General features: G+C 46.0%; 1 protein-coding gene across 2 annotated transcripts in view; it reads left to right on the forward strand.

The window, feature by feature from the left end:
- Nucleotides 1-26,893, forward strand: part of BBS9 (Bardet-Biedl syndrome 9) — a 2,055,975-nt gene that overhangs the window by 1,894,679 nt on the left and 134,403 nt on the right. For both annotated transcript variants that reach the window (XM_086964810.1, XM_086964809.1), the window contains one exon: nt 4,726-4,836. In XM_086964810.1, coding sequence (XP_086820936.1) covers nt 4,726-4,836 — 111 coding nt within the window. The remainder of the gene's footprint in view (nt 1-4,725; nt 4,837-26,893) is intronic.

Here is a 26,893-nt window from a genome sequence, read left to right on the forward strand (position 1 = left end):
TTTCCCTTTGATAAAGACAAAACGGCCCTGAGGGTCTATCCACTGCTTTTCATGAACATAGGCCACCCTGCGATGCACCAAAATGGCCACTCCTCTCGATCCCCTCGTAAAGCCGGCATGGTAGACCTGTTGGAAGCCAAACCTCTGAAGGCTAAGGACCCTGGAGCCCAACATATGAGTTTCCTGGAGCAACAGCACATCCACGCCTCCCTTTTCCCCCAGTTCTACACTGCTCCACGTTTTATTTTATCTAGCATCCCCCTCACATTCCATGTTACAACACGTAGGGACTTATTAGGAAGCATAGCAGTTTGATCAGCCATTATCCAGGTGGTCTCCCCCACTAGGCCTCCCGCGCCACCCCAACGCACCCCACCACTCACTCAATCCAGCAGTAATATACACGTGCGGTTTCACCCACCCAACCCCAGGCCCCCCCATCCCATCCCCATCCTGAACCCCCCCAACAACAGACCAACGCCCCCAACATCCCCGTCCCACCGCCCCCCACCCCTATACCTCATAGAACACTGAAGTATCTGTCGCGGCATGGAGAGACCCGGATCCAAAACCGAGGACCCAGGGCCAGCCATACCAAAGGATCCCAACAACCCGATCACAACACACACCCCCCCCCCCGACAACTCCCACAACTCGTGAGGGTCAAAGGCTCCTTGGAAGTCGCCTCCCAAGCCCAAACAGCGTCACCACAGATAGCCCCAAAGAGTCCTAAAAGTAGGCAGTCTGGCATCTATGGTTCCCCCACAAAAACAGCCCCACTAAATGATCCATTGCATAGTAGGGCAACACATTACCGGAAAAGACCAGGGCCCAGGGCCCAGGCCCCATCAGGGTTCAACTGCCAGTATCTGAGTGTTCAGAGTCCATTGTTCCACTGGTCTGTGTCGCACTAGCGGAGGCTGACCGCTTGCGTGATCTGGACCTCCGGTGTCGTCCTTTCTGGGTTTGGCGGTTCGTCCGCTCCTGCGATGATCCCCTCGACCCGCCCGGATCCAGCCCCGGCTGGGCATGAGGCCTAATCCTCACTGCTTCGTCCGTCCATCGAAAGACTTCTTCAGGTGAATCAAAGAAATGTGTCCGGGACTGGTACACCACCCGTAGGCGAGCCGGGTACAGCAGAGAGTACTGGAGCTTCAGGCCCTGTAACTTGGCTTTAGCGGCTACAAACGACTGTCGCTGCTGTTGCACAAGCCTAGTATAATCAGGGAATATCATGATAGTGTGATTTTCATAAGAGAGTGGGCCTTTAGTCCTTGCTTCTCGCAGTATGACATCGCGGTCATGGTAATTCAAAAGTTTTGCAATGACAGGCCGAGGACGCTCACCCTCCGGCGGCCGCTGTGTCAAGGCCCTGTGTACCCGCTCGATCACAAAACAAGAAGACAGGGCCCCCGGCGGGAGCCAGCCCTCCAGCCATCGGGACAAGAACTGCTCCATATCGTCCTTCTCACATCTCTCCGGAAAACCTATAAAGCGAAGGTTATTCCTGCGTGCGCGCCCTTTGGCATCCTCCACTCGGGATGCGAGAGCCTTTTGGACATGCTCCATCTCCGCCATTTTCTGCTTCAGCGCGCCAATGTCCGTCTCCGCCACCGAGATTCTGGATTCTGTCTCGGTAATCCGTTCTACTGCATTGCGAAGATCTTGGCGCAGCAGTGTAACGTCCGCACCCACAGCCCCAATCTTGGCATCGAGCATGTCCCGGGACTGGGTGATGGCCGCTAAGATCGTTGCATTGTCCGGCCCTGCCCCACCGCCACCGCCGGGCGCCCCAGATCCACCACTGGGCCCGGTGAATTTGTCGATAGGGCCGTGTTTAGGCGGGCCTCCGCTACCACCTCTGGTCATGGCCGCCTGCAGTCTCAACGTCACCACTCCTTGGGCGGCCGCCTCTGGTCCCGTCACCAAAGTCCTCCACCTAGCCGGGCCGCACACCTCAAAAGCAGGGCAAATACCTTCTGCAGCGGTCCCCAGTGAATCCCCAAGAGCAGAGCAGGCGCAGGAGGCTTCGGGCCTGCTAAAAGTGTCTCTGGAGTGAGAAGCGACAACCACCACGCCTAGGTCCCGGCCAGTCTCGATGTCGCGAAACTCGAAGCCCCGGTCTCACAAGGACAGGACAGGCCTCCACCACTCCGTGTCGCCTGAAAAGGTTCTCCAAGACACGGCGCCCGATCCTAGGGCACCTCTGCGACTCGTCGGCCCCCAGAACTGCAAAGCCAGACGGGAACCCGCCCAGCAGATGCGACCTCCGGCAGTCTGCCACCGACCACCTCTCGGCCTCCTGAAAATCGAGGTCCCGGCTCCACCGCCAGCCACCAGGCCGCACTCCGCCGCCGGCGTCTACGAACCCCGGGAGTGTTGGAACCGCGGGGTCTGCACACCGGAGGGATCAGGGCACCTCCAGGAACAGATGCCACTCAAGTGGTATCGTCAGTGGGCTCGGGGGCCAGGATAAATCAGCAAATTGTGTCCGGGCCGGCGGGAGCTCTACAAGGCTGCGACCGCCATCTTCGCCCGCCAAGCCACGCCCCCATAAATGAACTTTTAACATTTTATTTTTCTTCTCTGGGGCTTTTGGGGCATTTTAGTTGTTGGGTGACAATCCTCCCCTCTCACAGAAGAGCCGCCCCTGGGTTGATAGGGGCCCTGCCTTCTGCCATCTCTATCATTCCTTTCCCTCCGCTGAGGTGGCTGCAAACCAGCACGAGTACCATAAATGAGTTGCTGGTCTCTGTCCAGTTCTCAATATGCAGCCTTTCATGTTGTTAAAACGGGAGCAATCCATGTGTAAAAATAGAGGCTCATTCTGAGTCTTGCGCTAAATCTGAAATCGGGTGCAGATTATGTTTGGGACTGATCTTCGTATGCGTCAGGTGCCAACTACATCTTGTCCAGGGTTTTTACCCACCCAAGTCCTTCCAGATGTTACTTGTGGGGATTTGTGTAGGATAAATAGTTGGCAAAATTGAATCACATTTAGTTTTACTTATTGTTAAAAACAGGCATTTTTCTCCATTACACATTTGGACTCCAGTTGTAAAACCCTAGGGTAATGCCAGGACAGCGCAGTAACAATATTTCCTAAGAAGGTCGGAAGAAGAGAAATAAATTACAAAAATCTATTTTGCTAAAACAGTCTGGAAATATACACAAACAACATCTTGAACTAACGAGAATATCCCATTAAAAACGTCTACTTACACTGATATCCACTATTAAGCACTTGCCCCCATATATAATAGGACCGGAGTAGGAATAGAAAATAAACAGCACTAGCTAGATTTCGGTATTTAAATGCATTTCAACATTTATAGGTGGATGTTTTTTAAGCATAAAACTAAGGCGATACATATGTCCCGTTCCTTGCAGTCGGTTTTCATATGAAACCTAAAAACAGCATCAACGTTTGTACTTTTTGCCACTCTTAGCAGTGCCAAAAGAGAGCCCAGCCAGTGAATGATCATGGAGACTGGACAAGTTTACCCACCACGCTTGGCAGTAGTCTCATTAAGATTACGCTGATGAGGTTGCAGCTGAGCAAGTGTGAACCTTAGATGCCAATATATATTTGCGACCTCAAGGTCAATATTTCAAATCTTGGCAGCGCTGACAATACTTTATCCTTCAAAAGTCAATAAAGTGAGCACCATTGTACATTTAATGTCTTTATTCGGTTATATAGGAAATAATAATAAAACAATAATAAAATACGGAGAAATTCAAGTACTAGCATTAACAATCGGTGTGCAAAGAGAAGGTAAAATGCACAGAAAAAGACAAAATGTAAAGGATTGGGGAGAAGCCCCTTCACATAGGCAGGTCAAAACAGGGTCTGAATCAAATTGCCACTGGGGGAAATTGATTCCAAATGAACAGACCCCCCTGCATCCAGAAATCTCATTAAAAGTGACCTCTCCCATGAATTAGATACTTATAAAATGTACTGTTCAATATCGCCTGTGGTCTGGATTAGGGCGCATTCCATTATCAATGATTAAAGAAATTATTACTCTTCTCTGTGGGATAAGGTGAAGGCCCTAAATTGATTTTGATCCATTGTATCTCACTCTTCTTAATATTTGAGGCATTAGTATATAAATAGGGTTTTCCCAATAAGTCAGCAATGTTCTTAATATCTTTAAGCCATAGTATGGACTGTCTCTGGTCGTATGCAATGCAATCTAGTATAATCTTGTGGTTAAGTGATGTGTGAGGATTTATTCTCCCATATGGAAAGTCAAAGTAACATAGATGCAAAGGCAATACAATCAGCCACATAACCCATCCCCAATTTCTCGTGTACCATAAAATTGGGAAAATACGTGGAACTCCAAAGAAACACCTGCAAAAACGATGTTGTTCAGCTTGGTTGTGTTTGGCTTGACAGTACCCCCTCAACCCTGCACCAGAGGTTAAGACTGGTAAACATACGCATTTGTACACTTCCTACATGACTTCACAGGTTTTTTTCCTATGTTTGCTGCAAAATTTATCAACATACCAATAGATTGCGTCGCCTTAACGTTCTTGTGAGAACACCATTTAAATTGGCAGCAGTTGCTTCAGTTATTCACAGTACTACAAAACTCACTGTGTGGAAAAAGTTATGTCAAATTGTACGAATGCACATACATAGGAGTAAAATTGTTTTGTTGTAATCGAGAACATATGTTTATCTTCTATACTTTTATATATTTCCATTAGGCGGCTGTGCTACCATCCCAGAATCTGACCAGGAAGAACGAGTCGGAGAGCTGGATCCTCTTGAAATGTTTTCGAACCAGAGGCAACTCGCCAGGAAGAATATCAATACAGGTGCGTGGACAAAAATTGTGCTCTTCTATTCACAGGCTCCCTTTGGGTAGTACATGGCGCCACTGTGACTAAGGTGTTGGGTTTGTCGACTGCCATCTCCTGGTATGTAAGGAGCCTGCAGGCCCAAAAGTAGAGCTATTAATGAGCATGATTTTTAAAAGTAGTGCAGACCTCCGAGCAAAGCACATATGGGGCCTATTCACAAAGTTACCATTATGCATGAGTAAATCTATATGTGTACGTTTTTTCTTAAACTCCTGTGTAACTTTGCTACTTTTGCCTTTTCACCATTTCAAGTGTAAAGTTACTGAAAAGTGTAAATTTTTCAGTAAAAACAACAAATACGACCGTAAGTTATTACTAATAGTGATTTTATGCCCTTATTTGGAATTTTGCACACTTGTGGGAGACCAGTGCAATCAGGTCAGAGCTCTTCATATGTTGAAGTGCAGGAAAAAGTTTGAAAGTGTGTTAAACTTTTAAAAAATAGATACATATTTTTGATTTAAATGTTCATCGTAATTCATTTTATATATATGTATTTTATATGTTGACTACTATAGTAAAATGTTACAGCATTGGAAAAGACATTTAAATTTTTTTTTATAACATATAAAATTGAAATCCTACATTAATGAAAAAATCCTACCTGAAATTAAAAAACAAAATTATTTACAGTAATTGAAAGTGATGTATAAAATTAGCAGTAATTGTATTCTTTTTATTATATAGAATTGTCACTTTAAATATTTTGTTATTTTTGTTTTCTTTTTGGATTATGTGTTAACATGAAATAACATGTATTTATATGTTTAAATAGGGTATGTAATTTCATTTATTTTAACATTAGTTTCTATTGGGATTCTTTTTATGCCCCTACCTCCATTATTCTCTATGGAAGGGTGTTGCAACATCAATGATTTGCCAGGCTTTGGTGCTAAACTTACTCCAGCTCTGACCTGGAGTACATTTAGGGCTGTTTTGGGTCCTTTTCGGCTATAATAACAATAAAAGGGCAGTTTGTGAATTTCAATACGCTTACTCTTTTGTGGGTGGGCTTGTGTGCCTTCCAATTGCTTGCTTAACTCCTCCTTACTCTTCATTAACCTGTCTGCTTTAGTGGTAATAGTTCCAGACCTTCCCTTCTATCCCTCTCCCATTTACTACTAAAACGTTTGCTTACATGTGTGAAGATTTCCGCAGTCAGCCGGATATCTCTGCACATAAAAGATAGGAGAGGTTAAGGCACAGAGCTTCACCGTAAGGTATGTGAATAGCGTTTAGTAGTACTCTTGCAGTACTACTAAACATACTACAAAATCTAGTTTGTGAATAGGCCCCTAAGTTTGAAAGGACAGTCACTTCTGTGGCTCCCTCGGCTCAATATCTTACTATGAATTTCTTGGCCCTTTTTCTTGCTTCTTAAGCTGAATTGAAAGGGGCAGGTGGCTTGGTGTGAAGACATCTAGAGAATTTTTTGTTTTTTATTGTACTGGGGAATTCATCTGCTCCACATATCAATATCGAAAACAAGACTCAGGTAAGTTGTTCAAGGCATTTTAATAACTGGGGGCACCCAGACTTCCTGGGATTTGCTGTCCTAGCCCACGAACTTCATTAGACACTCATTCATGTTATCGGGACACAAATACAGATCAAGCACAAGTGAATTAAGCGGGAGACATTTCCAGACAATATTGTCTTTAACTTGTACTTTATACATAAAACTTTTCAATGAATTTGTCAATCAACACTTTAACTTTAATACTTTACTCACCAATAATTTCTGGATCCAGTCTGACACCTGGGGATAATTCTATGGTAAGGAATCTTTGGCTAGATAGAGTCTCTACCAGATAAGGCGTTGCCAAAGTTAAGTAACTTATTCATCAACACTCTCTCAGTAAGATAACTACCCCAAGTGTCGGAACCATGCACTCTGTGCAGAAAATAAGCTAAATTCCTACTTGACTCTTTGTCGCACTGTAATTGTAATTACCAGGCATTAATATTCTTTGTTTCCTATAACTAATGATTCATCCATCACTAAAAACATTATTATTTCATGCATAATCACATGTAACATTATCTTGACTTGAGAATTCTTTCTGTTCTGGCACAGGGTTAAACTGTGTGTTTAATTGCAAAAATCCGTAAAGTCTTTATTAATGCTCAAAGTTAAATATTCAAAATAGTTCAAGGTTTGTTTCTTGAACAGGACTTGATTTTTAAAATACTCTCTACTAACAAATGTCCACCAAAAGGAAATCCTGACTTTTCTTAGTAAGGTTCTTTCGCAGCATTCAATCATGCTTGCCTAGCAAGAATGCTATGAAAGATGAACAAAGGTATAAACAATAATTCAAGATCACAGCTGCTGTCTCCAACCAATGTGAGAGTTCAGGGTCCACTTGTAAATGTAATTCATTATTAGGGTGCTGTTGCATAGTGAATTCTCCAGACAAGTGGAGTCTCACACCAGATAGCTCCAAAATAATACCAGCCTATCTTTCTCTTATATGGGTTCAATGCGAGCAGGTTAAGAGTATTGCTGCCTCATGCCTGCCAAGCTGTAATGAGTAAGCCTTAACTCCTAACATGTCTGCTTTCGGAACTTAGCATATCCAAATGCTCCACACATTCAACACAAACTCAATGGAGCAGGTGACTAGCACACAAAGAAAACATGCATACATAATAAAGATATAGGGCCGGATGTATCATGGGTTTTCCCGTTTGCGAATGAGAAAAAGCCTTTTGGGATGTATGATTTCAAAAGGCCATCGCAAAATAAGGAATTGCAAAATTAGCAATTCCTCATTTTGCAAATGCATTTAAGGAATAACAATTCCTTAAATGCTATTTTTGTAGCACCCAAAATTTGCGATCTGGCCTTAAGGAATCACAAATTACCACCAACTTCAAGTTGGTGGTAATTTGCGATTTCCTAGAAAAAGTAACTTTTTTGCATTTTACATAGTGCAATCTGGCGATCATACATGCCCTAAAGCGCCAAATGTGCACATATGCATATTTCAGGGGTGCAACAGGGTGTCCTTTTGGCACCCTTGCACCATTGAAATTGCATTCGCAATTTGCGGGTACCTATTGGGTACTCGCAAATTGCGAATGTCTTCCCATTCATTCCTATGGGCCTCAAGGCCCACAGGAATGAATGGGAAGGTATCCTTGCGATTTGTCATTCTGTGGTTGGCTCCATCGCTGGTGGTCTCGGTGAAGTGGAGATTAACACACTATTTCAACAAGTGTATCTCCCTATCCATACGAGTTTCCACGAAAGTCCCAGATGATGATACTCCGCCATTTGGGTGGGCTGATGGGATTCATTTCCTGTACACAGTGACACCTATGTCATTTCAGACACATAGTTTCTTTACTCTACAGACCGCTGACTGTCACGTTTGTTTGATATACTTAACCTGTCTTTCTCCATGGCTAGTGTCCCGAGGACCTGGAAGCAGGCTTGGGTCTCCCCTATCATTAAGAAACCACGTTGGACCCTTTAAAAACCGGAGAATTTTAGACCAATTTCTCTCCTCCAGTGGGTGGGTGAGATTGCTGAGGCCCATGTAAATAATGTTTTATCTCAATATGTGAGCCTTCATCACATTCTGGACCCATCCCAAAATGGCTTCAGGCCAGGCCATAGCACCGAGTTTGCCTTATTAGCCTCGTCCGAACATCTGCGGGCGATTTTAGATGCCGGTCAGAGTGCAGCACTGATCCTGCTGGATCTCAGCGCTGCCTTTGATACGGTATCCCAAGACATTCTTTTACACCACCTGGAGGAAGTAGGGATTATCGGAACTGCCTTAGCGTGGTTCAGATCATTCCTGAGGGACAGATCTTTCCGGGTATCGGCCCCGCCGTTTCTCTCCCAATCCCATTCCATAGGCCAAGGGGTTCCTCAGGGCTCTGCATTAAGCCCGTCTCTGTTCAATCTATACGTCCAGCCACTGGCGGCTGTGGCAAAGGACTGGGACCTAACGTTGGTATCATACTCTGATGATACCCAGCTTGTGATCACCTTAGCTGAAGGGCCATCTACATCGGCCACTAGGTTCAGAGACCGGATAGCAGCAGTAGCCCAATGGATGACAGACAATTGTCTGCAGCTTAACGCGAACAAAACTGAGGTCCTATTGGTGGGGAAGAATACCACCCTTTGGAATGAGCATTGGTGGCCGGCATCTCTGGGGACTATGCCAACGCCTAAGACTTTGGTTAAGAACCTGGGAGTCTGGATGGACTCCTCGCTTAGTTTTCAGACCTATACTAAGCGAGTGGCTGCCACATGTGTGGGCCTGCTAAGGGGTCTTAATCCTCTCCTGAAGTTCTTTGAACCAGTAGTACGACAGCTCATTGTCCAATCCACTATTTTATCTCGATTGGTCTATGCTAGTGTGCTATTCTTGGGGGCCAATAAAGCCAAGATTTAATGACTCCAACGAGTCCAAAACTCGGCAGCTAGAATCTTGGTGGGTCTTCCCCACCGATGTTCGGTTCGAGCTACGATCCGAGGGTTGCATTGGCTTCCGATTTATGCCCGGACTCAGTTCAAAACTTTATGTCTGCCGTTTAAGATCCTAAAATCTGGGAGCCCGGAACTTCTATGCACCCTTCTGACCCCATATGTTCCTCTCCGCAATTTGCGCACGTTGGGACAACATTTGGTGACTGTACCACGGACCAAATTCTACCGGATTGGTGGTCGGTCGTTTCGGTTCATGGCAGCCAAGTTATGGAACTCCTTGCCGGCCTATATCCACGGAATGGAGGACGTGCTGGCTTTCAGGAAAGCAATTAAAACCTTCATTTTCCCTCTAACATAGCGTTGTGGTTTTTTTGACTGGCTAGCTTTCACCGGAATATGTACCATTTAGATTTGCCAGCGCCGGGACGCCTCTTTGCTGGGGCAGCTGCGCGCTTTAAAAAACACTTAACATAACATAACATAACATTGCATTTTGCAAGTCCATAATAGAGAATCGGTAAAATTCGCTATTAAGGACTCGCAAAATAAACTGATGATACATCTGCCCCATAGGGTATTGACAACGAAGAGCCTTTGAGAGGATATTCATCTGCTTTAAGCCAACAACAGGTCTCACATCATGACTAAACCATGCCTTAGGCAAAAGCTTGGATCATAGTTACAGCTCTCCCACTATCACTAAAGCATATGACCACAGCAGGGTCATCAGCGGCACTGCTTATTGGCTAACAACACAAGCTCAACTGGAAAAACCAACTAAATATGCCATTTAATTGATCTCAACCACTGTTTTCTAGAAGCATCCAACTTCCTTAAGCATCCAAAGCAATAAAGATGTGAATAAAAAATCACAATGTTCTAATCAGCCTGATCTCCTCCCCCAATCCTATCACGATCTTCAACACACTGATACCCTATATTATGAACTAAGCCAAGAAAGGGGTGAGATTTCCATTGTATATGCTGCAAACCTGGACTGTGAGGAGCTACCCAACTCATTCTACCCTTCCTTTAAAAACCACAACAAAAACTCGACCAACTCCTTCATCACTTTAGGCCCAATGTTCCAGTGGATAAAACTTCCTATGCTTGAATGATTTCCTCAAGCTAACCCTACATCTCAAGATCATAGCACAAACAAACCGAAAATGAATGAATGACTGTAAAATGTATATAGCGCAAGCAGGCGCTCAAGACTGAGCATTCCAGTGCTGAAGACCGGTAAGTAACTGTTTAGAGATGGTAAATTAAATAATTGGGGGGGTCCTAGTAAGATGAAGTTGCCATTATCTAAAAATTAAAGTTTTGATGGCACAGTTTGGAGTTTAGTGGGTAGCAATTGGAATGAACTCAAAGATTTTATCTCAGAGCTTTCAAGAGTGAGAAGCAAGTGGTGCAATCTGTGTTAACATGGGCAAAGTGGGACCGATGGGAATCAATCTTGATGCCAAGATTTCTGGCTGTAGTGGATGAGACGAGGAGAAAATGTCTTCAGGCCACCAGGCTGGAGACCATGATGAGGAGGATTGCCTGAAAAGCAGGATCTCCATCTTATCCCCATTAAATATGAGGCAGCAAAAGTACCATCCAGTGTGCTACTAAGAGAGACATTCCTTGAAATTGTTGTGTAGCCTCAAGAACTGCTCAGAGAAACTCACGATCAGGCTGGGTGTTATCAGAATAAGACACAATTTGGATGCCAAAGAACTGGACAAGCTTAGCCAGTGGGTTCATGTGAATGTTGAAGAGTGTCTGACTGAATGCGGAGCCCTGTGGACAACATACGGGTGTTTATGACAGGGGGCTGAAAAGGGGAGAGTGATACCCTTTGTGAGGAGTTAGGAAAGGGAAAATTCAATTCCAAGGGGCTCCACAGATCTCTATATTGGCCACATTGTTCATCAGAACTGAATGTGCCACAATGGCCAATGTGGCCTTTTTTTTTTTTTTGAAAATCTTTATTGATAGAAAGTCATCATTAATACACACAATACTGTAGAAGGATGCAGGCAATCATAATACAGGTTGAGGTAACAGTATCAAATGGCGTTTGTTGGTCGAAAGCTGTATTAATTGGGGATCATGTGTGTATTCAATAGAAGAACAAGAAACAAAAATGAACATTGTTGTCATCAAGCAATTTGAATCAGTCGTACACCGTTACTTAAAGCAGTATGTGAAAGAAGTTGCATAGTCCGGTACCCTAACAAAAGTGAGTGCTCTACAACCCATTGCACCCAAGGCAAGACACTCCCCCCCTCAATCCTCCTCTTCCTCAGAGTCCGGATCCTCGTCCTCCGGAAGAGGTTCACAGATGTCCCCTCTGTAGCTGTTCCAAGGCGCCCAAATTTTATTCCACTTCCTAGGGCTCGCCCTAAGGACATATACGCCTCGTTCTACTATCATTAACATGTCCATGTTCTTGGCCCACCTTGCCGCCGTAGGCATTTCCTGTGCCCCCCACCTCTGTGCAATGTCTCTTTTCGCTACTGTAATGGCCAGGGTGGCCCACAATTGCCCATATCGGTCCAGGTCATTGGGTTCCCAAATGTTCAAGAGGCATTTACGGGGTTCAGGCAGGACAGATATGTTAAGTGCCTGAGAAACTGTACGTAGAACCTGTTTCCAGAACTCCTGTACCAGTGGACATTCCCACAGGGTGTGAAATAGAGTCCCTTCCTCCCCACAACCCCTAAGGCAAAATGGGTGAGGAGCCCGATGGATCTTGTGTAGTAGTGACCTCGTGTAGTAGACTCGATGGAGGATTTTAAGTTGTACAAGCCTAAATTTCATTGAAATGCCCACTTCTTTCGGCGAAGCCAGTGCTTCGTTCCACTCCGTTTCGTCAACCTCCCCTATCTCCCTTACCCACCGCTCCTGGAGTGGTAGTGTGGGGTCTATCAGATTATTGACCAATTTCTTATACGTAAGGGAAGTGGCGCTTTGTGGCATAAATTCCGTCAGGAGCCTATCCTCTAACGGGGACGATTCAGGAAGATCAGTGCCCCGTGGAATCGCTTTGAGTAGTGCGTGGCTGATCTGAATGTACCTGAATGTCTCGGTGTGGCCCAGACCATACTGCTGTTGAAGCTGCGGTAAAGGAATCACTGTGCCCTTGTCCCATAGGTCCCCCACTGTGGAGATCTCTATGTGATCCCATTGCGTAAACCCTCTATATGCTCTGAGATTACCCAGTTGTTTGGTATCCCATAGCGGTGTTATTTTGGTAAGTTTGCCTGCCCAACCTAGTCGGGCCTGCGCTCTGTGCCATAGTGTCGTCGTGTGGTGTGTTGGGCCAATCAGTCGCCTGACTTGGGCTTTATTATACAGAACCGAAAGCATTCCTTCAGTTCCCAACTGTGACCAGTCGGCCTTATAGGCCGGATCATCCCGCGAGGCATGCACCCAGAAGTTGACCACCTTGAGTTGGGCCGCCCAGTAGTACAGTTGGACGTTGGGAAGTGCTACTCCTCCTCCGTACCAACTCCTCACCAACTTGTCATGGGCAATTCGCGCCGGACCATTGTTCCAGAGGAGACTGGAGACCAGCGCTGCAATTTGTTTAAAGTAGTGTGGCGCAACCAAGTGTGGGGTGTTCTCTAAAACATATAGAAACCTGGAAGCGCCATCATTTTGTATAAGGCCGCCCTGCCCAGGAGGGTCAAGGGGAGAGTCGCCCAGTGTTTGACATCAGCTTTTAGACGTTCTAGAGGGGGCTTCAAATTAGCATTATAGAAGTCGGTGGCGTCTCTTGTAATGTGGATACCCAGGTACTTAAAGGAGGATGTCGTTAAGACCAGGGGGCAGGTTTCTCGCAGTAATGGCGCCGGGCCCCGGAGTACGTATACCACGGATTTGGTCCAGTTGAGCGTGTAGCCCGATGCCGCCCCGTGTGTGTCACAAAGCTGCAACAGTGCAGGAATGCCTGCCTCGGGGTCTACCATATAAATAAGCATGTCGTCCGCATAAAGGGAGACCTTGTCTTCCCACCCCTCCGTCCATGTGATCCCCCAAAACAGTGGCGTTGTTCTGAGTAGAATTGCTAAGGGCTCTAGTACCAGAGCGAAGAGCAACGGGGATAAAGGGCATCCTTGTCTCGTCCCTCTCTTCAGTGGGAAGGGTGCCGAGATGTGTCCATTGGCAACCACCTGGGCAACTGGCTGTGTGTATAGCAGGCGTATCCACGCCTGAAACTTAGGCCCGAAGCCCATTCTGGTGAGCACCGCGAACAGGTATTCCCATTCCACTAAGTCAAAGGCCATAGTGGCGTCAAGGGAAAGGATTGCTGTAGGCTCACTAAGAAGGTGTGCGCGTGCCAGTACCCCATGAACTCTTCTCAAATTCAAAGCCGTGCTCCGGTGTGGCATAAAGCCTGATTGGTCAGGATGGATCAACGTGTGAAGGTGGTGTGTTAGTCGGCTGGCCATGATCTTGGCGAGGATTTTAGCCTCCACATTGAGAAGGGAAATGGGACGGTAGGAGGTGCAGGCAGTCGGTGGCTTACCCGGTTTGGGGATCGCCACAATCGTGGCAATGCGTTGGTCAAGTGGCAGGATCGCCTTGTCAAGGCTTTCGTTATACATGTGCAGCAGCGGTTTACTCAGTGTGGGAGCCAGCGCCTTGTACCATTCCACAGGTAGGCCATTAGGGCCCAGCGCCTTACCCGATTGCAAGCACTGGATTGCCGTCTGGATTTCCTCTTCCGAGAGGTCAGCATCCAGGTCCTGTCGCGTTTCGAGTGTGAGTGTAGGGATGTCAATATTTTCCAGGGAGAGCAGCGCAGTCTGTGCGGTGACGTCGCGGTCTGGAGTGTAAATGTGTTGAAAATGGTTAGCCAAAGTTTGCACTATGTGTTCTGGGTGTTTCTGCAGGACCCCATCGTGTATGTAGAGCATCTGTATGCCTTTATTGCTACCTCCCCTCTTGTCCAGCCATGCCAGCATTTTCCCGGCTTTATCTCCCACATCATACACCCTGTGTAGTGTGTTCTCGTGTTGCGCACGGACGGTCGTTTTGAGGTGATCATGGTATCGTTATTGGCGGAGTTGCAGCAGGTGTGTTGTCTTCAGTGTGGGGTCGGACATGTGGGCGATATTTGCGTCGTGTAGTGTGAGTTCCAACTCCGTGAGCTCCCGTCTCGAATCTCTTTTGTGACCTATAATGGCTGCTATTGCCTCCCCCCTCAGAACCGTTTTGTAGGCCTCCCAGAGGATAGAGGGCGAGGAGACGGTTCCCTCATTTTCAACAAAGTACCGGGCAGTGGCTTGTTTGAGCTTTTTCCGTACTGCAGGGATTTTTAAGTAGTTGGGGTACAGTGGGTAGGTCCTCGCGCCCTTCTTCCCCCTGGTGGCAAGCGATAGGGAAATTGGAGAATGGTCGGAAACTCCTCTTGGTAGGATTTCAATTTTGTCAACTAATCCCAAACCCAGCCCCTGGAATAGGAAGTAATCAATTCGTGAAAGGCTTTTATGAACAGCAGAGTAGTATGTGAAATGTGAGGTTGCTGGGTGAAGGTGTCGCCAGACATCCGTAAGGCCCATTGCTTTTACAAAGTCGGGAAGTACATTCATAGCACCCGAGCGGGCACGTACAGGCAGGGAGTCCAGTGACGGGTGCATTATGGCATTAAAATCTCCCCCAATGATTGTGTCCCCCTCCGGGAGGTCCAGGAGAAATTTACCTAGGGCCGGTAGTGCTGTTGAGTGAAGTGCCGGGGGGATGTAAGCGGAGACCACGTTTAGTGCCCGACCCTCCCATTGTCCATGTAGTGCCGCGAAGCGACCCTGATCATCAACTTTGTGTACCCCCACAATAAAGGAGGATGCTTTTTTCATGAGTATCCCAGTGCCCCTGGAGCCCGATGTAAACTCTGAGTGTACCGCCATTACATATCCCCGTCTGTTGAGTGCTTTACCCGTGGACCCTGCAAGGTGCGTTTCTTGAAGTAATACCAGGTCAGGTTTCTGACGTTTAACCACCTGCAAAACGAGACCTCGCTTGATTTTATCCCCAATCCCCGAACGTTCCAAGTCAAGACCTGGAATGGGGGCACCTCAGTGACCGCTGTCGCTCCCTCACTGGGCACAGATCGTACCCTTCTAGCCATTGGGTCGGAAAGTTAGGGCAGCGGACCGACGGTCGTCGTCCCCGGCCCAAAGGTGGTGTCTTGCGCTAGTGTACCAGTAGTGTGCGATCTGCAGAAGTGTGGTGTACCTTAGTGTAGACATGATGACAAAACATAACCGTGTTAACAATGAAACAATCCCCCCTTCCCCCCACTCTGCTCCCCTGCTCCACGGACCATTCCCCGCCCGCTTCCCCAACTTGGCAGAGTGCTTTACCCCCTTCCCAACTATGTTACTTGCTTGTGGGGTTGGCGAGTCTCCCGTAGGCATCGGCTAGTGCCCACCCTACTCAGCTTAGCCGCTCCGGAGTCCAGTGTTACACATAATTGTTCCCAATTACAGTTCACCTCTAGATCGAGGCCGGCTGTCCGGAGTCGAGGGGGGCCCTTTCCAGATCAGAGTCTAGTCCAGAAGCCGTCGTTTGCTGCGAAGGTCGAGTCTGCTGGCTGTTCGCTTGTCCATCGGTGTGTGGATGTGTTCGTTCTCTGTGTGGCCGCTGTCGCTGTCCCGCCTGCCTCCATCCGTCGAGCCATTCTCGCGCCACTTCAGGCGTATCAAAGAACCATGCCTTTCCCTCGGCCACAACGCGTAGTTTAGCGGGGAATAACATGGAATATTGCAAGCCCCTGTCCCGCAGTGCTTTCTTGACCTCTGTGAAGGTTTTCCTACGCCTGGCTACCTCCGCCGTGTAGTCCGGAAAGAAGGCCAAAGTAGAGTTCTGGATCTTGATCGGCGGGGAGACCCTCGCCGCCTGCAAGATGGCGTCTCTGTCCCTAAAGTTAAATAGGCGAGCCAGCACAGGTCGCGGAGCGGCACCCGGCTTGGGCGTTCCCCCCGGGACACGATGTGCTCTTTCAACAGAAAAAAAGTTGGAAAGACCTTTAGGTTGCAGATTGTTCTTTATGAGGTCCTCTACGTAGAGATCCATGGCCCCTTTCCCTTCTGATTCCGGCAGGCCAAGAATACGCACGTTATTTCGGCTGGAACGTCCTTCCTGGTCGTCCAGCCTGTCGCGTAAAAGTTTTGTGATTTTCTCCATACGTTCCATCGCCACTTGTAGGTCTGAGGTGTCTTGGATAAGTGATTTTGTCACCACTTCCACCTGTGCTACCCTCTCGGTGATTTTCGAAAAGTCCGCTCTCAGTAGGGTGACTTCAGAGGAAATGGAGCCCACCGTCGTTTTAACCTCCGCAAGAGTTCTCATAATGTCCTCCAGTGTCACTTTTTTGTTACCCTCCGCGTCCGGGGGTGCCCCCGTGGAGTGTCGGCCGCCTACTTGCGAGTGTCCTTGTTGGCTGTAAGCAAACTTGTCCAATTTCGCCTGTGTTGACGAGCTTCTGGTGCCTTTGCCCGCCATGGTGCGAGGTCGTTGTTCCCAAGATGGCGGTGTAACAGTGCCGTCCCGGGGTGTATGCCAGGCGTCCGCTGTTGTGTGGGGTCTGTAGGCAAGCGAGTGCGTCAGGGCTGCCCTGACAAGAGTGGCGTTGTCCGGGTCTGAGTTCTGGAGGCGCCCGTTCCTGGTCCTGGGCGCTCGAGTCGGACAGGGTCCCTCTCCAGAATGGCGCTGGTCCGGGTCCCAAGCGGCCGACCGCCTCCTGGAAGTGTGCTCAGTTTTTTCCCCACCTCCTTGAGTGTCCGGAGCGGTCGCGGGTCAGGCCGTTGTGTGCGAGCGCTAGTTGAGTTAGTCACTCCAAGTCTTGTACTGGTCGACGGGTGGGGCCGGTCGCCGACACTGCGCCACGCCCAGGTGAGTTGCACCGTTTCCGGCGAGGATGGGTAATCCAGGCCGGGGATTCTCCCTCGCTATAGGCCTCGCTTCGCACTCGATGGAAAGTGCCGTTCTCGACCACCGATTTTCACCAGGGTTGGATCAAGAGGTGCAGTTTCGGTTCCTGAGTCGGTGCCGCCGCTTCGGGTAGGCTTTGTGACGGATCAGGGTATCGGATTTTGCAGAAGGCCGTTACTCCTCGGGGAGCTCCCAATTCACGCTGCCGCCATGCTCGGCCGCAAGCCACGCCCCCCCAATGTGGCCTTTTTAACCTTATTTTAGCCTAACATAGTCCACATTTCGTCTTTCTCCTACACACAGTGTGATCACAGGGACCTCCTGAGAATTCCCCCCGCCTCCCATGGGGCAAGTCAACCTTCTAGAAGGGTAAGACACATTTCTTGAATTTCCCCAGTCCTCAACATTACCATTGAGTACTGGTACATTTACTATTCCATAACTGAGCATTTGGATTAAAATAGTTATAGACCCAATTCATAAATTACGATCAGTCCTTAAATATGCACTTTTCTTTCTTTTATATATTACATACAGGTCCATGGAGCCAACTAGTGGAGAATGATAGTGACTACTCCCACAGAGTGGTACTGCCATAACATTTGGTAAGATTGGAGCCCCTTCTGTATTTGGTCCTGACGAATGCCATGTACCTATAAGGACAACTGGCAGAAACATGTTGACCTTCTCTCAAAAAACTTCATAGCGGTGATGGGGTGGTAGGATACTTATTTACCGCACTCTCTATTTTAACCCCACACAGTCTCCCTTTTGAATAAAGGATCTATGGGTGTACTGTGATGGCTTTTTAAATCACTTTTCCTTCTGGGCCCCCACTCACTTAGAAGTGCATCCCTGTCTCCAGGTGCATGCCCGTCCTCCACCAAACGCGGTTTTTGGAGGGCGAGGATTGGCAGATGATGAAGCATGACTCCGGGCGGAGTGTGATGCCAGTCTATCACTTTTTGTGAGATGTCCAACCATCATAGGGCACCTCACTTTTTATGATTTGGTCTTAATCTGGGAACTGCCTCTATTGTGTTTACTAGCAGTACATGGGTTACCTCTGAAATCATTCCATTTATTCCACACCTTACCCCATTTTTGAGGGCATCCCCTATTAGTATTGACGGCCTTCTCTGCCACCATACACCAGTCCATATCCCTCTTCCAGTACCTCAAGGAGGGAGTCCTATCTGCACCCATGTTCGTGCTATATTTCTTTTGGACAACATTAGTGCTAAAGTCACACCGATTTGTATGGAATCTGTCTTGACATCAAGCCCTTAGTTTATGTTGTCCGAACAATGCGCAGGTGCTACGAATTGGTAGGAACTACATGACAGTATTTTCACAAGCACAGGAAGAACAACCCAAACATCTTAGAGAAGTTCTTTAAAGAGTGGAAGGGAATTTCTCTATATGCCTAGGAGGAATAGTGGGTTTTCTAATATCAGACAATTCTAATAGACCCAAAAAGGGTGAAGGCTCTGGTTGATTGGCCTGCCCAAAGACTGTTAAAATGATCAGGAAATTCTTGGAATTTTCGAGTTTCTATCGACACTTCATTAAGACATGTTTAAAGATTATCAGACCTATAGCAGAGTTAACCAAGAAGAACCACCTATTCACTTTGGAGGAAGAACAAAAAAGGGTCTTCCACAGTTTAAGGACTGCTTTTACCACTTGTCCAAGACTTTTCCCGGCCTTCCTTTATAGAGACAGATGCCTTCTCATTCACTATTTGTGCAATTTTGTCTCAAACACCTAGACTCGTGATATCCATTCAGTAGCATACTTGTCTTCCACTTTGTCTGCTCCTGAAAGAAACCACACCATGTATGACCTTGAACTATAGACAATCAAATAGTGCGGGACCCAGCACCTACTTTATGTGCCTGCAGTGCGTAAACTGAATTGATTTTTTTCTCTGAGTCAGTACTTTATTTTTTGACAACACAGTTTAGAAACGTACAGAGGCTCACTGTTTCCAAGCCCACCATGATACAGCCCCTTATCAAGGGTTGTATCTTGATGGGCTTTGCTGGAGCAGCGCAGTTACGTTTTATACACTGGCAGTCCATAAAGTGAATTCATTTAAGAGAGAGGAAGGTGGAAAGAAGAGGCTAGAGTGGGAACAAATAGCAGGAGAAAGAGAGTCGGAAAGAAGGATTGAGAGAAGGGGATGGGAAGGGATGAGTGGGTGGAAAAAAGGAAGAGGAAACGACAGAGGGGAAGCGAAAGAGGAAGCTAGAAAATGGCAGGATGGGCCAGAAAGGGAAAGGGTGTGTAAAGAGCGTGGGGGATAAAGGGGAAGATATATGAACTGTGCTCCACCAAGCCATATGCACGACGGGGAGGCGGAGAGGCGCACACAGTAGGTGAACTTACGGGAGATGCCCTGACCATCGGTGAGTCCAGCAATGCTACAATTTTTTGAGGGCTCACGAGTCTACAACGATCTCTCAGACCGCATAAATGTGGCCTTTTTAACCTTATTTTAGCCTATCATAGTCCACATTTCGTCTTTCTCCTAGACACAGTGTGATCACAGGGACCTCCTGAGAATTCCCCCCTCCCATGGGGCAAGTCAACCTTCTAGAAGAGTAAGACACATTTCTTGAATTTCCCCAGTCCTCAACATTACCATTGAGTACTGGTACATTTACTATTCCATAACTGAGCATTTGAATTAAAATAGTTATAGACCCAATTCATAAATTACGATCAGTCCTTAAATATGCACTTTTCTTTCTTTTATATATTACATACAGGTCCATGGACCCAACTAGTGGAGAGTGATAGTGACTACTCCCACAGAGTGGTACTGCCATAACATTTGGTAAGATTGGAGCCCCTTCTGTATTTGGTCCTGACGAATGTCATGTACCTATAAGGACAACTGGCAGAAACATGTTGACCTTCTCTCAAAAAACTTCATAGCGGTGATGGGATGATAGGATCCTTCTTTACCGCACTCTCTATTTTAACCCCACACAGTCTCCCTTTTGAATAAAGGATCTATGGGTGTACTGTGATGACTTTTTAAATCACTTTTACTTCTGGGCCCCCACTCACTTAGAAGTGCATCCCTGTCTCCAGGTGCATGCCCGTCCTCCACCAAACGCGGTTTTTGGAGGGCGAGGATTGGAAGATAATGAAGCATGACTCCGGGCGGAGTGTGATGCCAGTCTATCACTTTTTGTGAGATGCCCAACCATCATAGGGCACCTCACTTTTTATGATTTGGTCTTAATCTGGGAACTGCCTCTATTGTGTTTACTAGCAGTACATGGGTTACCTCTGAAATCATTCCATTTATTCCACACCTTCCCCCATTTTTGAGGGCATCCCCTATTAGTATTGAAGGCCTTCTCTGCCACCATACACCAGTCCATATCCCTCTTCCAGTACCTCAAGGAGGGAGTCATATCTGCACCCATGTTCGTGCTATATTTCTTTTGGACAACATTAGTGCTAAAGTCACACCGATTTGTATGGAATCAGTCTTGACATCAAGCCCTTAGTTTATGTTGTCCGAACAATGCGCAGGTGCTACGAATTGGTAGGAACTACATGACAGTATTTTCACAAGCACAGGAAGAACAACCCAAACATCTTAGAGAAGTTCTTTAAAGAGTGAAAGGGAATTTCTCTATATGCCTAGGAGGAATAGTGGGTTTTCTAATATCAGACAATTCTAATAGACCCAAAAAGGGTGAAGGCTCTGGTTGATTGGCCTGCCCAAAGACTGTTAAAATGATCAGGAAATTCTTGGAATTTTCGAGTTTCTATCGACACTTCATTAAGACATGTTTAAAGATTATCAGACCTATAGCAGAGTTAACCAAGAAGAACCACCTATTCACTTTGGAGGAAGAACAAAAAAGGGTCTTCCACAGTTTAAGGACTGCTTTTACCACTTGTCCAAGACTGTTCCCGGCCTTCCTTTGTAGAGACAGATGCCTTCTCATTCACTATTGGTGCAATTTTGTCTCAAGCATCTAGACTCATGATATCCATTCAGTAGCATACTTGTCTTCCACTTTGTCTGCTCCTGAAAGAAACCACACCATGTATGACCTTGAACTATGGACAATCAAATAGGGCGGGACCCAGCACCTACTTTATGTGCCTGCAGTGTGTAAACTGAATTGATTTTTTTCTCTGAGTCAGTACTTTATTTTTTGACAACACAGTTTAGAAACATACAGAGGCTCACTGTTTCCAAGCCCACCATGATACAGCCCCTTATCAAGGGTTGTATCTTGATGGGTTTTGCTGGAGCAGCGCAGTTACGTTTTATACACTGGCAGTCCATAAAGTGAATTCATTTAAGAGAGAGGAAGGTGGAAAGAAGAGGCTAGAGTGGGAACAAATAGCTGGAGAAAGAGAGTCGGAAAGAAGGATTGAGAGAAGGGGATGGGAAGGGATGAGTGGGTGGAAAAAAAGGAAGAGGAAACGACGGAGGGGAAGAGAAAGAGGAAGCTAGAAAATGGCAGGATGGGCCAGAAAGGGAAAGGGTGTGTAAAGAGCGTGGGGGATAAAGGGGAAGAGAGGGAGAGAAAATAGGGAAGTGAGAAAGAGATAGAGGCAGATGAAAGTGTGTAAAAAACAGAAAGAGCGCTTGAGACAAAGAGAGCAAGGGGGCATAGAAAAATGAAAAGAGAGCGGCACTAAGTGCAGAAATTAATTGGATGCCAAAATCCTGCAATGAATTGTTTGAGTTAAATGTATTTCATTCCCTCGCCCAATCAGCGGACGCCCGCCTTCACCAGGGCGAACTGTTTACTTTTAAGGATGAAAAACAAAGTTGTGTTGCATTTTCATTGCCCTTGCAGTTTGCTGTGTTAAGGTCCCTGGGCACCACTTTATCTCGCTTTGAAAGAAACATGGCTTCCCTATCATATGGTTATGCTTAATTGAAACCTCACAGCGAGCAGCTGCTACTGTGGTACCCTTGTTTCCTGTTAAACCCTGCCCTGCTCTTGACTGTCATGCAAATATTTAGATTACCTGAAGATTGTGTTTCAAAGCTCTGCCCTCTATGTTTATGTATTCAATACAAATATACTTTTATGATGAATTTCTTCAGGAGTTGCATCCGACAAGGCAGTCATTTCAGCATTTGCAGCTTTAGTGTGTGTTTTGCGGTGCTGTAATCTAAAGCATATGCTCCTACTAGTTTAATTATAAGAAACCGAACAATGATTAGCGGTAAGGTTTGGGGATTTACAGTAGGGTCAGAAACATTTTGCAGTGTTATGAAAGATAGAATATAACCTCTAATGTTATAACTGGAAAAATACCAATAAAGAAATGTACCACAAAAATAAACATTTTACAGAAGATTGACCTGGTTCACCTAAAATCCATATGACATGGGGAGCAGGGTTCTGTTTTTATTAGTGTCCTGGAAACTTGGGAAATTTACAGTGGGTCTCTTTTTCAAACATATAGGCCATAGTCATGAGTCGGGTGCAAATCGAAGTCTGCTCTGAAAGTAGCGTTAGAACCTTGGGGATTTTGTCTGGCCGATTTTCATGAGGTGACATCTGCCTCATGCCAGGGAGCCACATTATATACACGCGCCCTTTGCAAAGATCAGTATGGGTAATAAAATGAAGTATCAGCAAGTTATTCCCCATTCGGGGGAGCGTAAATCAGAAAGGGTTGCAAATTACACCCCTGGTATGCATTGAACCCTGCATAATTGGTATCTCTGTGGTGTGTAATTTGCATCTGGGAGTCTGCGCAGTTTGTAACCCTCCTGTTCTCAGGGCCACAGTGGGGAGTCAGAATTTCTTCATAAAGATCTACTCACAATTGGAGTAGATTTTCAATTTCCTGTGAAATCGCAAAAATCCATAGGAGTACTCATGCCATATACTTTCAGGTGTACTATTCCTAGTGCATTTATATGCACACTCCACTTGACTAAATGTACGCCTGTGATTATTCAGAGGAGCAAGTTAGAGGATTTGTACATTGGGACAGAAAACTTTTGGAATTTTTTCCCCCATAAGGTGGCTTCTACCTTGGTACACCATGACATTTTGCTGTCTTCCCTCCCTTACTTTTAAAAGCAAATGGTGCATATGTAGCTCTCCTTTGGAGCTAGGCCAGGATTAGCAGCACAATGACATTTAGGGACTCCAGGCAGAAGCTTTGCCTAAAGTGAGATCAATATTTTTCAGTGTTAAGCACAGTACTGCTTTTTATGATGTCACTATTGACTGTTGCATTTTGGCAGTTTCTCAACTCTGTTGATATATGATGCAAAAATATTGCACTAACTTATACCTAGTAAAGTGCCACTACAGCACTTTATTCCACCAGGACTCGGTACCAACAGATGACCTGCTTCCAGTTCGACTATTAGCTTCACAGGAGTTATTTGAGTCTTTGTCTGTACCATCTCTTACTGTAACAAGAAAATTAAAAAGTGGAAAAGTGGAGAAAAAAACTACATACACAAAACATGTCTCTACTTAAAGAAATACACTGCTTGTGCATTTGTGCTCCCGAAACATGACAATGGAAGCTGTAACTGCGTTAAGTCATACTTTGTGTTTGAACGTTCTTAGGTGGATGTCTTCTAGGAAGTGCGAAGTAAGAATGCATTTTTATTTATGCAACCTTCTTGAAGGTCTAACTGACACAATATAGTCAGTGGTGACTCGAATGGCTGCTTTTTTGCAGTCCACAAAAAGGAAAAAGGAAATGATAATAACGACGTTAGTATCATTGTATTTGTTCCTGCTGCAGTGTCTTGTAGGGGTGGGCAGATCTGCTCTGCTCTCAGAGCAGGGGGAGTAGTGGTGGGCACTCTGTGAGTGCGCAATGACTGATTGGCTGGCCTTCTCGGGCCGGCCAAACAGTCATGTCTACTTTGCATGTCCTCCACCCAGGCTGCATTGCTACCTGGGTGGAGAACATGACCAGGCCTCCATTTCCTGGCTGAGTGCCGAACTACGGTACTCAGACCAATGACAACGCTTCATTGCAGTGTTGGGATTGGCTAAGGGAGCCTGGAAGCCCAGGTGCTTCTTGCCTCCGGTTTGCACAGAAGACACCAGGACGAGGACGAGGAGAGGCGGCGACGACCAGCCGGCCGGCCAGCGGGTAAGTGAATTCTTTTTTTTAACCCCTCCTCAACTCTACCCACTTTGGCCACCCTCCCCGCCTCACTACTGCTTCCCGGGAGCAGCCGCCACTGAATATAATTCTAGTCAGTATTACAATTGGTGGGGAATCCAATGAGCTATGATAACATTCAGCGTTCAGCGTTTCACAGTTTATTTAAACAACACAATACTAAGACACAATAAAATACATACATTAGCTCAATCAATTTGGTATTTACATCCAACATCTCCTACCACTTTAGTCCCTAAAATGTTTCTGACACATCATCAATTCCAAATCTATTCATCTTGAAAATAAAGCAGCAGTCGAATCTTATTTTCTTCCTATAATGGATTTCCTCTTCCCTTTACTAATTCATCACTAATCCTTTTTGGGTTCCGGAGTAGCGTGCTACTCACCGAAAAAGTGTTTTGACACCTCGTCAAGGATAGTAGCCACTATATGAATGCAATTACTCTCTGGCAGATACCCTCAGTCTGATTTGTGAAGTGCTGCTACCAAATGCCATCTCATAACTTCCTTTTCCACTACACAGTGCCCTGCAGGGGTCTTTGGACACCTCCAGGCTTAGGCGAATTAGGTTCACAGTAAATAGTTTGTCAATGTTGTACTCCACAGCCTGCTAGAATATGCTTCTTTCAGAGTACTATGCCTTGAACGATCCTGCAAAATTTCAAACAAGTACATTAGCGCTAAAGAGGCGATGACCATGAGTCAGTGGAGATGTTATTATCTTGCAAGAGAGACTCTTAATGCTTCATTAGTAATTCTGTGACTTAGAACTTGACATCGAAGTGGTCAAGTTCCTCTTTATCCATGGTCGTTTATCTGCTTGGAGGACTGATTGCTCATTAATTATCTATATAATTTGTAAAATGTCAGTGACTATCAGAATGTAACAACACATCCAAATGATTATAAAAACTCGAGGAAATGCATTTTGTTTGATTCATGAGCCCTTTCAGGAGTTGGTTTCTGTTTCTTTTATTCTTGTTGGTCCTATTTTCATTAGCTCTGCATTGATAGGTTTGTGACATGAAAAAGATATAAATCCTGAAATCTAAATCCTGGTTCAAGGAATCTGAATTTCCGAGTTCACATGCAAACAAACACTCAAATAAAAAAAGTCTACTCACCTGACCTGGAAGACTTTTCCATTGGCATAGCGGGAGGGAAGAGAAGGCCACGCACAACTATTATGAACTCCCACACTTTCGAAACTTTGTGCCATTCACTAGGGCCTTATGGGTAGTTTTCCACTTTTAAAAAACTCCTAAAGCGCATACTTATGTATGAAGGGTTGACTGCGTGCTTAATATGCAACAAAATAAGTGCCAGGGCCAAAAGCTTTGCAGAGAAGCGTCCCAGTATTGGTTCCACCTTTTTCCTCTTTCTTCCACCTACCAACACTGCATGCTCCTTTATCTCACTCTTACAGGTTATTTTTAATCCTTTATTTCTCCCTTTGTCACTGTTTTCCATCTTTCTATTTCTTCTCTTTTCCTCGTTTTTGTGTTTTTTTCTTAGAGTCTGATGAGAAAAAATAAATGCCGGTCCCAAAAAATGTATGGTAGTGGCCCCACTTCTAACTACTGGCTCAAATTAAGTGCTGGTTAAATGGAGAAGTAACCATCATCACATGTTATGGGGGTAAATGAGATCCCTTCTACAAGGAAAATGTTTCTCCTTGTGGAGAAGAGATGGGGGAGGGGGGGGGGTACACAGTGCAAATGCACCATTCCGCATAAACCTGGCTTTGTGGCTTTTTCCTGATGGAAAATCCTCCTGCTTCATGGTTAGAGTTATACTCCCAAAATCAAAGAGACAAGAAAGTCTGCCTTCTCTCGCTCTCCCGAGAGATCTACATAACCCACAAAACGAGAACACATATATAAAAAACTAAATCAGACTAACAAACACAGGGAGTAAAAGACCCGAAAAAAAGATAGAGATTGGCCCACTTCATTCCTGGCCAAAGCAACCCACGTTGATAAACAACTGAGAGACCCACTTTGGGAAAACCCTTAGGGTTTTTAAAATTGCCCTCGCTCACTAACTAGTGACATGCTTCATCATAGGGCCGCTGATGCACCCTGGTGTGTTTGGACTACGATTAATGAAACTCTGGTAAGGAGGGGAGGCTTTGGCTCCTGTTACCTTGGCCTCTATTAGGTTTATTATTGGCACACTTGTTAACCTTGGTATGCATCTCACCACACACTGTGTTGTTTGGGGTTGAGGTGAGCACAGAGTAACAGTGGATCTCTGTGGGTACTGTGAAAAAAAAGTTTGAAGAATGGCGTAAGGGTGATGCCTGTGGAGGGATGAAGACCTAACAATGAATTTAGTGTTTTTTTATGTTTGTAGGTACGCCTCTTGAAGTGTGTTCACTAAAGGCAAGTATGGCCAGGTATCCTCCTTACCACACAGCGACTGTCTAGGAGGGAGTGTAACAAATGATAAGGTATCTTTATCCTGAGG

Source organism: Lissotriton vulgaris, chromosome 4_1 (assembly GCF_964263255.1).
Source record: "Lissotriton vulgaris chromosome 4_1, aLisVul1.2, whole genome shotgun sequence".
Taxonomy (NCBI): domain Eukaryota; kingdom Metazoa; phylum Chordata; class Amphibia; order Caudata; family Salamandridae; genus Lissotriton; species Lissotriton vulgaris.